The sequence below is a fragment of the Podarcis pityusensis genome (assembly GCF_964106645.2).
Source record: "Podarcis pityusensis genome assembly, chromosome: 5".
Lineage (NCBI taxonomy): Eukaryota > Metazoa > Chordata > Lepidosauria > Squamata > Lacertidae > Podarcis > Podarcis pityusensis.
Window position 1 is genome coordinate 90737775 of NC_138032.1, and position 10291 is coordinate 90748065.

Below are 10291 nucleotides of genomic sequence, written 5' to 3' on the forward strand. Positions count from 1 at the left end.
GGAGTTATTCAAAGCCACAGAGCGTTGAGAGAAACTCTGTAAAAATTAGACTGATATGGGGAAATGTGAAATTTGGATGCTGCAACATCTGGCAGAAAACGCAAAGTTAATAACACTGTTGTGAAACTTAAGGATTTATATGCTTGGGTTGTTTCTGTTAACGAGGGACGGTTTTAATTTTCTGTTTCCCTTTGTCCCTATTTTGCCTTACATAGAAATGTTGGAAATATTTTCCTAAGAGTTGTGAAGTGGGAGGGAGAGATGGCTATTCCTTGGACCTCGGCTCCTGCCAGATCTCTAGAGGTTAAATCTCTGAGTGGAGGTTGGATTCATCTTGACTCTTGTACATTTGGTGTCAGTGTACACAGAGAGACACAAAATAAACAGCTTCCCCTCCCATTTCCTCTGGCAATAACTGCTTATCCAGACAATCGATGTTGCTTAATTTGTTTGAACCGCAGCTCCACTATAATATTAATCCAAATACACTGAACTTGATATTTTCATGGGAAACTATATTGTAAAAACCATTTTACTCCGTTGTATCTGACTTGGAATCCCGATGACATGGCAGAAACACTGGAATGTCCAATATTTGATTGCCATTTCCACGGACCATTACCATACTACACGGGGAACAATTACTCTGGGTCTTGGCAGCTAGCTAAAAGTCAGAAGCAGAAATATTGAATACCCCCCCCCCCATCCCGCCCGCAATAAACTTATAAAACATATAAGGTGATAAGGAATGAATATTCAGCTTCTACGAAACAATCATCTCGTGGTCTTTTCTAATGTCTACCTTTACAGACTTTTACAGCTTTCCCACAGCTTGCTTCCTGCCTAGCTAATATTTGCTGTGCGGAAATTTGATTAAAGCCCATTACCGTGGAATGTTCCCCATTCATTTCCAGCGCTGCCTCTAATGAATAGAACGATTTCATTCTCCATCGGTAATAAGATACCAAATTAAAAGGTACCGTCCCATGGAACGGCTTAGTTCCAGATTACTCCTTGGATTTGGCAAGATCCGTTAGATTTTGCAAGATCTGTTACGTGTCTTTTAAAGATAGGGGAGAAATTTGGTTCAATTCACATTTTAATTCCACTGATCGGGGCGAGGGCTAGAATAGGACCAGCAACCCATCCTCGCCCCTCACTACTGTGGGTTAAACCACAGAGCCTAGGACTTGCCGATCAGAAGGTCGGCGGTTTGAATCCCCGCGACGGGGTGAGCTCCCGTTGCTTGGTCCCTGCTCCTGCCAACCTAGCAGTTCGAAAGCACACCAGTGCAAGTAGATAAATAGGTACCGCTCCGGCGGGAAGGTAAACGGCGTTTCTGTGCGCTGCTCTGGTTGTCCAGAAGCGGCTTAGTCATGCTGGCCACATGACCCGGAAGCTGTACGCCAGCTCCCTCGGCCAATAAAGTGAGAGGAGCACCACAACCCCAGAGTTGGTCACGACTCTGGACCTAATGGTCAGGGGTCCCTTTACCTTTAGAAGTGCTAGAGGAGAGAAAGAGCATATTATATCACCTAATCACAACGGCAGCTCCCTCACCCAGGCTGCTGCATGCCTGCATTTGGGATGGGTGAATCTGTCCTTATTGGTTTCCATAAATACTGTGATGGCCTGGGATTCAGACTCGGAGGCTGAACCTGCGGAATCCCAGCCTGCACAGGAGTCCCCGCCTCCAGAACCAGCTGAGCCGGGGCTGGGGCTTGAGCCTGAATGGTCCTCACCTGTGCTGGATCCTCAGGTGCAGGCACCAACTGAGTCTGCTCTGGCTCCTGAGGTGACGGAGGACCCATTGCCTGCAGGTGCTCCACTCTCAGCCCCGTCAGGGGAAGCTGAGGTTGCCTCTGGGTCTGGTAACCCTCCAGCCTTTCCTGAGCTGCAGAGGCTCAGGGCAGAGAGGTGGAGGGAACTAAGTTCTCGCAGGAGGAGTGCTCGCCTCCAGGCCAGGAGAGGCGAGTCATCTGTGGACCGGGGCCGCCCTATGCCTCGGGGCAGATAAAAGCCAGCCAGTCCCAGGTTGCGGGAGCAACATTGTTGGTAGCCTGTTCCTGCCTGCACCCTGTTCTGCTCTCCTGCCAGAGTTCCTGACCTCACCCGACTCCCTGCCTTGGACCTCGCTTAAGCTTTGACAGACAGCCTCCATACCACACCCTTGACCTCGGACTGGACTCAGACCTCGCCGCATGGTTAGCCCTCGGGACCAGCACAGATACCTTTTTATTTCAGTTTTACTTAGTATATAAGTTGAAGTGTAGGTGGGTTCCCAAGAGGCAAGACACAGCAACGACAGCAAGAACCTTTATTGACCCAACAGAACTGGACAACAGAGGCAAAGCAACTGCTTATATACATTTCTGAAGGCCTGGGGCACTCCCACTCCCTACGTGATTGGCTGTCTAAACTTCCAAGCTGTGAATCATGACTCGGAGTTTAAGGGCCAGCGGCAGAGGCCCAAATCCTGAAATGTTCTGTGATTGGATATCATGTATCGAGAACACAGGGGCTCAGAATCCTTAGTCCAGACTCAAGCTCAGGCAAACACAGACCAATAAATATATAACAAGTTTTCAGACAATCTGTTTGGGTGAACTAGATAATCCTTGGGGTCCCTTCCAACTCTACAATTCTGTGATTTTGATGATTCTCACAGCGAGAGAAGCTTCAGAAGGCCCTCAGTTAGGAGATCATGCGTGGGGAGGGACTGGTTGCAGGGATCAACATGGAAAACCCCTTCTTGCAACTGCCGTACAAGAGCATTTTAATGCTTTCCACAGGCTAAAAATGGGCTACTTGGGATTTAGAATCATAGAATCATAGAGTTGGAAGAGACCACAAGGGCCATCGAGTCCAACCCCCTGCCAAGCAGAAAGCACCATCAGAGCACTCCTGACATATGGTTGTCAAGCCTCTGCTTAAAGACCTCCAAAGAAGGAGACTCCACCACACTCCTTGGCAGCAAATTCCACTGTCGAACAGCTCTTACTGTCAGGAAATTTAAAGAAGGGACTAGTGGACACTCAAGGCAGTAGAAACATGAGATGATTGGACCCTACTGAACTTGAAGCATGGGAACCCCAACAAAAAAATTATAATTTGACAAAATATTTGGACTTTATGATATGTATTTGTACAATTTGGAATATTCAATGTGATGTGATTGGATTGTTAAAATGGAAAACTTAATAAAAACTATTATTAAAAAAAATGGGCTACTTGGTTCCCTTAACAATTTTGCACAAAAGGTTTCATATCATTTGAAGTTCCTGGGATTTTTTGAGGGAAATCATGTGCTTTAAATGTGCATTAGATGTGTGTGGTGTGGACCTGCCCCTTGTTAGGTTTGTGGCCACGGATGGCTTTGTGGTGGGTCACATAGTTCATTTTGTCTTTAAAGCTCTTTCTTTATTTTTGTTGCAAAATGCTAATGGGGCTGCCCCTCTGGAACACACAGGGAAAGTACTGGATTTGTAAATATCTGTTGGTGGTTGGGATATGTCTTTCTACTGTATCCTAAATAAAAAACAGAACGCAAATTTGTGCAAAATAAACCAGTCGCAGTAGAATAGAAAATACCAAGTGTCAGTTCAAATGAATATTGGAATGGATTCAGGCATATTCATACATCCCTCAGCACAGACAAATCTCTCTCCCAGATCACCATTTCTTCCATTTCTTTGGATGCTGAAACTACCAAAAGATCTCTTTCAGCTTATCTTAATATGGAAGTTGGTCTGAAGAGATAAAGACGGTCTTTCAGATATTTGAGGTTTAATATTAATGCAAGTATTGAAAGATATACTTTCTTTTTGAAATTTGACTTGACACCTGATTGTTCCCATGTTGAAAAATTTCAGTTTGCTTTCCAATGTTTTCATACTAGAGTAGTTAGAGAATGTTTTCTGTAGCTCGTTCCTACAGGGGAATTTTTGTTTCAGGAACTGTACTAGATAATGAATGACCAGGAAATCAAACTAAATCATTGCATCTATGATAGCTTTTTGGTGCATTTGAGTAATCAAGCTGCGATTCTTTTTTTTGATTAAAAAAACAATGAATGAACTCATCTTACAAAATCAGAAGCTGCTTAGTAATAGAGGTGGAGTATTTGAGAAGATAACAACCAGGAAAGGTTGAAATTAGTACATTTGTGGTTCCCTAAATAAATGTGAAGAATTACATTCCTTGACCTATTGCCCCTTGTCTTCCTAAAAGACCTGGCCAGAATAGAAACCCACAGACAGGTGTTAACCAACGCCAGCAAAGACCTCGCAACGTTTTGCAGGATCGGTCTTGTTCACCACACGGATAGAGCAGCTTCGCTTGTGGAACATGGCAACACACTTCTCCCTGTCGTAGTTGATAGGTCTGAAAACTCTATAAACAATGAAGACAGTGAGTCAGGCCATATGGCAGAGATGACAGGGAAACTAAGAGGACTAGAGTCAAAATCAGCACAGTCTCCAGAGGGCCGCAGCGTTTGTGGTTTTAAACTTTAGGAATGGAATTTAGACGAAGAACCACTTCAGAGGCATGCGAATGCATTCAATGGCAGAAAACAATCTCTAACCCGACATATTAATTATTACAGGCATTACTTTCCAGCAATCTTACATACAAGTGCACTCCCTCCAATATTTATCCAATGAAAATAGGAACATCCTATTCCAGGCATAGGCAAACTCGGCCCTCCAGATGTTTTGAGACTACAGTTCCCATCATCCCTGACCACTGGTCCTGTTGGCTAGGGATGATGGGAGTTGTAGTCCCAAAACATCTGGAGGGCCGAGTTTGCCTATGCCTGTCCTATTCCATACCCTTCAACGTTTCTCCAATTGTTATGTACTGAAGTTCTCACCCTGGGCCAGCAGGGGGATACTGTAGATAGTTATGCAAATAAGGGATCGAAAGTGACGTTCAGTGATTGGATAGTTTTAGAAAATTGTTACAGTTACGTTGTACTGGAGCTCTATACAGTGGTGCCTCGCAAGACGAAAATAATTCGTTCCGCGAGTCTTTTCGTCTTGCGATGTTTTTCGTCTTGCGAAGCACGGTCCGTCGCAACTGCGCCTCTTCAAGCGGCTTTAAGAAAAAAGCGCAAGACGTTTTCGTCTTGCGAAGCAAGCCCATAGGGAAATTCGTCTAGCGAAGCAACGCAAAACCGAAAAACCCTTTCGTCTAGCGAGTTTTTCGTCTTGCGAGGCATTCGTCTTGCGGGGCACCACTGTATAAGCAGGCTGACTGAACCCTTCAGTTCAGTTCAGTTCTGTTCTGGCCTTTGAATAAACAAGAGCTGTTTGAAGAATCGCTGTGTCATCTGATATGTTCACCCACAACTTAACACCAATGAAAACAGAGATGTCCCTTCCAACATTTTTCTGATGAAAACAGGAACATCCAGTGCTATTTTTCTAGAAAAAGAGTTGCTGGAATTCACCACGAACACCTCCCTTGTTTTCTTATAATGGCAATGGTGCCCACCTGAGAGGTGCCGGAACTGAGTTCCGGTGAGTTCTGGTAGGGGGGGAAGCCCTGGGGACAGCTTCTGTAAATCCAGGACTATCCCTGGAAATCAGGGACACTTGGAGGGTCTGCAAGCGCAGTGGCTGAAAACATGTGCTAAAGTTTGAACACCTGAACTGGCATTTCAGTGTCATTAGCTAACCTAGGAGAGAAATCTGCTTAGCCTCATTCAGTCCTGAAAGTACAGACAGATGGCTCTTATGCTATTCTTGAGGAATGTTAAAGAGGTGCTTTAGCCGATACTTTACCTGGAGATGCCAATGCAAAATTCACTAGCCCCAGGACCGCAAATGAGTTTGGGGGCTGAGGTAATTCACACCACAAAGGAGAGGGGAGCATTCGAAGTGAAAGCAATGTTGTTGATTTCTAAGTATATAAATAAAACAATGTTCTTACATTCTCAGTGTTCAAGAGCCCCAAATCGTTACTGAATATAAATTAAATGTGCAGAAAGGTAGCGTTGACTGGTATTTTATGTGTGATGGTTGACTGGGATATGTTGGCTTGGGATGCAATAAGTAGCAGGTGGTAGTTGCAAAAGAGTAAAAAATTTACTGTATTTGGAGTAAAAAAAGCAGAGACATCACCTTGCCAATAAAGGTCCGTATAGTTAAAGCTATGGTTTTCCCAGTAGTGATGTATGGAAGTGAGAGCTGGACCATAAAGAAGGCTGATCGCCGAAGAATTGATGCTTTTGAATTTTGGTCCTGGAGGAGACTCTTGAGAGTCCCATGGACTGCAAGAAGATCAAACGCATCCATTCTGAAGGAAATTGACCCTGAGTGCTCACTGGAAGGACAGATCCTGAAGCTGAGGCTCCAATACTTTGGCCACCTCATGAGAAGAGAAGACTCCCTGAAAAAGACCCTGATGTTGGGAAAGAATGAGGGCACAAGGAGAAGGGGATGACAGAGGGCGAGATGGCTGGACAGTGTTCTCAAGCTACCAGCATGACCAAACTGCGGGAGGCAGTGGAAGACAGGAGTGCCTGGCGTGCTCTGGTTCATGGGGTCACAAAGAGTCGAACACGACTAAATGACTAAACAACAACAAGTCCCATAGAATTCTATGGAGTTACTCGCAGGTAAGGCTATAAATAGCATTGCAGCCCCAAGCATGTACTGGATAAACTAGGGTTGCATATGTAACCACGTGTCTCATATGTTCTTGGGTACTTAGAAAGAAATGCCAGCAATTAAAAAACACAAAAAACACCCATAAACTTGTTTTTAGAACTTGAACTTACAAGCTGCAGCATATCAGTTCTTTTGGCTTGCATTCACATCTTTGGCAGTTGTTAGTTTTCCATACAGCATTCACACGGTGCCACCTCCCATGTTTAAAGCATCCTGAAATGTGCAGAACAAACAAACAATGCTGGTCGGCCTCTAGAAATTTATAAAAACCAGAGTCAGAAACTGGGGTTTTTGCTTGCTACAAGACGACTTGCTTCAGTGAAGCTTCAGTCAACCTGTCCATGACTTTTTTGCTATTTGCTTATGAACTGCTTTGAGCTTCTTTTTCTTTTCAAGCCATTATATAAATATTAAAAAGGTAAAGGTAAAGGACCCCTGACAGTTAAGTCCAGTCGCAGACGACTCTGGGGTTGTGGCGCTCATCTCACTTTATTGGCCGAGGGAGCCAGCATTTGTCCGCAGACAGTTTTTCTGGGTCATGTGGCCAGCATGACTAAACCGCTTCTGGCGAAACCAGAGCAGCAGAGGAAACGCCGTTTACCTTCCCGCCGGAGCGGTACCTATTTATCTACTTGGACTTTGACGTGCTTTCGAACTGCTAGGTTGGCAGGAGCTGGGACCGAACAACAGGAGCTCACTCCATCGTGGGGATTGGAACCGCCAACCTTCCGATCAGCAAGCCCAAGAGGCTCAGTGGTTTAGACCACAGTGCCACCGGCGTCCCTTTTATATAAATGTTAAGAAGCAATAAATAAACAAATGTTTTCTATCATTCCATGTAAGCTGCCTAGAAGTTGTTTTTCAAACAACAACAACTAAGCTGTTTATAAGCCTTGTCAAATAAATAAATGAAGGAATGAATTTAGAATATCTTGGAGGCCACGGTGTGGGTCTCAACTTCAGAACATCCATTCTTGCTTCTTGTGTTAAACATCACTTCTGTTTACACAAAACAGTCAGCCAGATCTACCTGTGCCAGCTTACACACACACACACACACACACACACACATTCTCCTCTTCCTGGCCCTTCTGCTGCCTCTGGTCCCACAATTTGCTGCCATGATAGTTTTGGCACCAAGTTGCCAAACCTTGAATACAGGTAAAATGGAGGTGGTATTGTGCCTGCTGCTTCCCAATCCAGCAAAAGGTTTTGAAAGCCCATATTCACTCTGAATATGCAATATTCTAAATTTACTGTCAATGTCCAGTTCTTTTTCCGCAATTTTCTTCCTAACCCTGACGGGAACTGTAATCCAAAACACCTGGCAAAGGTTGCAGTAGAGCATAACCCTAGAATCAGAAGACACACCTCTCATATGGTGGAATTGGGCGATATAGATAGCAAAAGGCTCAATTCTCACTGGCTGCAAAGAGAGACTCTAAGTTCAGGGCATCTCTGCAGCAATCACCTTTATTCCTGAGTAACATCAGAGTAACTCATGGGACTGTCCTTCTTGTGCAACCCTAGATTATGCTGGAGAAAAATCGTGAGGAGCATCTTCTGCCTCCGTAAATCCTGTTTTTCTAAACATGGCAACATTCAAACACTGAATTCTTACCCTTTTCGTCAGCTGGTTTTATTGAGCACTGGGCATTACACAAGGTCCCCAAGAGGGCAAGGACCAGGAAGGAGAACAGCAGGAACTTCTGTGGGAGAGAGAGAGAGAAAAAAAAAATTGGAACAAGTATCTCAGTTGTTACAGTGAATTGTTGGAATGGACTTGCGAAGCAGCAGACACCGCAGAAAGCAAAAGAAGAAGTAAAGTCTAAAAATATTGCTGGAAGATTAAACATTTTTAACAGCCTTCCCCAACCTTGGGTCTCCAAACCCAGCATCGCTCTGCCCCGCCCCCCCCCCCCGCCCCGAGAGCATGACCAGTGCTGAGGAACGAAGCAGGTTATAGTTCAACAACACTGAGAGTCAAAGCTTGGAGAAGGCTGCTCCTAGGAAGATAATCCTAGCTGTATGAAATTAAAATACTCAACCATCATTGTTTAGGACCATTTGAGGCGTCGCTCCTTCTTTTCCTGTCCTAGAACCCATGACCACTGACCCAACAGAAGGTTAGGCGCCCAGAGATGTCAGAGAATTCTGACAGGAATGGAAATTGACAACGTTCGCTTATTCATCCCACGCGCAGGATGCATATCAATCCAGATAATATGTTGGGTATTTGCTGTTCGCAAATGATCCATGGCTGATGGCCCCCCTCCCACAGATTTGCATTCTGTTTCCTTTGCATTGGTGTGGATTTGACACAGCCAAACATCGGAGCCCAAAAGCCTCCGTTTTGGAATGTTTCGGCTCCCAAACACCGAAAACCTGGAAGTAAATGCTCCGGTTTTCAAACATTTTTTGGAAGTCAAACGTCCGACACAGCTTCCGCTTGAGTGCAGGAATCTCCTGCAACCAATCAGAAGCCGTGTCTCGGTTGTCGAACATTTCAGAAGCCGAATGGGCTTCCGGAACGGATTACAGTGGTACCTCGGGTTACATACGCTTCGGGTTACATACGCTTCAGGTTACAGACTCCGCTAACCTAGAAATAGTACCTCAGGTTAAGAACTTTGCTTCAGGATGAGAACAGAAATTGTGCTCCGGCGGCGCAGCAGCAGCGGGAGGCCCCATTAGCTAAAGTGGTGCTTCAGGTTAAGAACAGTTTCAGATTAAGAACAGACTTCCGGAATGAATTAAGTACTTAACCCGAGGTACCACTGTACGTTCGACAGCTGACTGCATTATTATATTAGTGGATGGAGAGTTTAATGACATAACTGCCCTGAGACCTGTGGGTATAGGGCAGTATACAAATTTAAATAATGATAATAATAATAATAATAATAATAATAATAATAATAATAGTTTCATCAGAACCTGAACTGCAAAAGAATAGAAACAGAGCTGTATGAAAAGACTGCAGAACAGAACACAAATCAATGCCTTATACATGCCTAGGAAACCTTAAGCCAATTTAAATCAATGAATTTGTGTGTGCCTAACTCTGTGAAGAATCAGAGTGATATTTGAAAGTACTGAAGTCATCACGAGTTGCTTCCATGAAAGTATATATAAGATCACATTCTTAATCTAACACCATACATTCCACAAGAGAGTGACTCACCATCACAGAGGCGTCCCACACGTCCTGAGACCTCTGAGGCTTTCCAAACATTGTTTGTGAATTTATACTGGGGGCATTAACAATAGTTGCCAAATTGCAGGAACCCGAACAGAATCGGACAATAGGCAAGCTTGTCTCATTTGTCCTGGTCTCGTTTTCTAGGAGGGCAGCCTTCCAACGTTATTTTTAGAACCATAGTGTTAGGCCAATGGATCATTAATACGGATCACCTGCGTTTGCTTGTAACCTCAAGAGAATGATGAAGAAGTCGCCTCACTTTGATTCAAAAATAAGCGGAGGAAGAATTAAGTTCAAGGGATCTGTGTTCTGGCAGACCATCAAAGAGCTTTTTGGGGAAAGCGCAAATGTCGGGGAGAGCACATTTGGGGAAAGCTATTGTTGCCCTGACCTGCTATGGGTAAGCTATTCAAAG

General features: G+C 44.5%; 1 protein-coding gene across 1 annotated transcript; it reads right to left on the reverse strand.

The window, feature by feature from the left end:
• Positions 1–4253: 4253 nt before the first annotated feature.
• Positions 4254–9983, reverse strand: MSMB (microseminoprotein beta). The gene is made up of 4 exons (XM_081007372.1): positions 9859–9983; positions 8296–8383; positions 6785–6887; positions 4254–4392 (listed from the first exon to the last, which is right to left on the reverse strand). Exons 1-4 carry the CDS (start codon positions 9907–9909, stop codon positions 4263–4265), a joined length of 372 nt encoding a protein of 123 aa, XP_080863498.1. The 5' UTR covers positions 9910–9983; the 3' UTR covers positions 4254–4262.
• Positions 9984–10291: the final 308 nt, after the last annotated feature.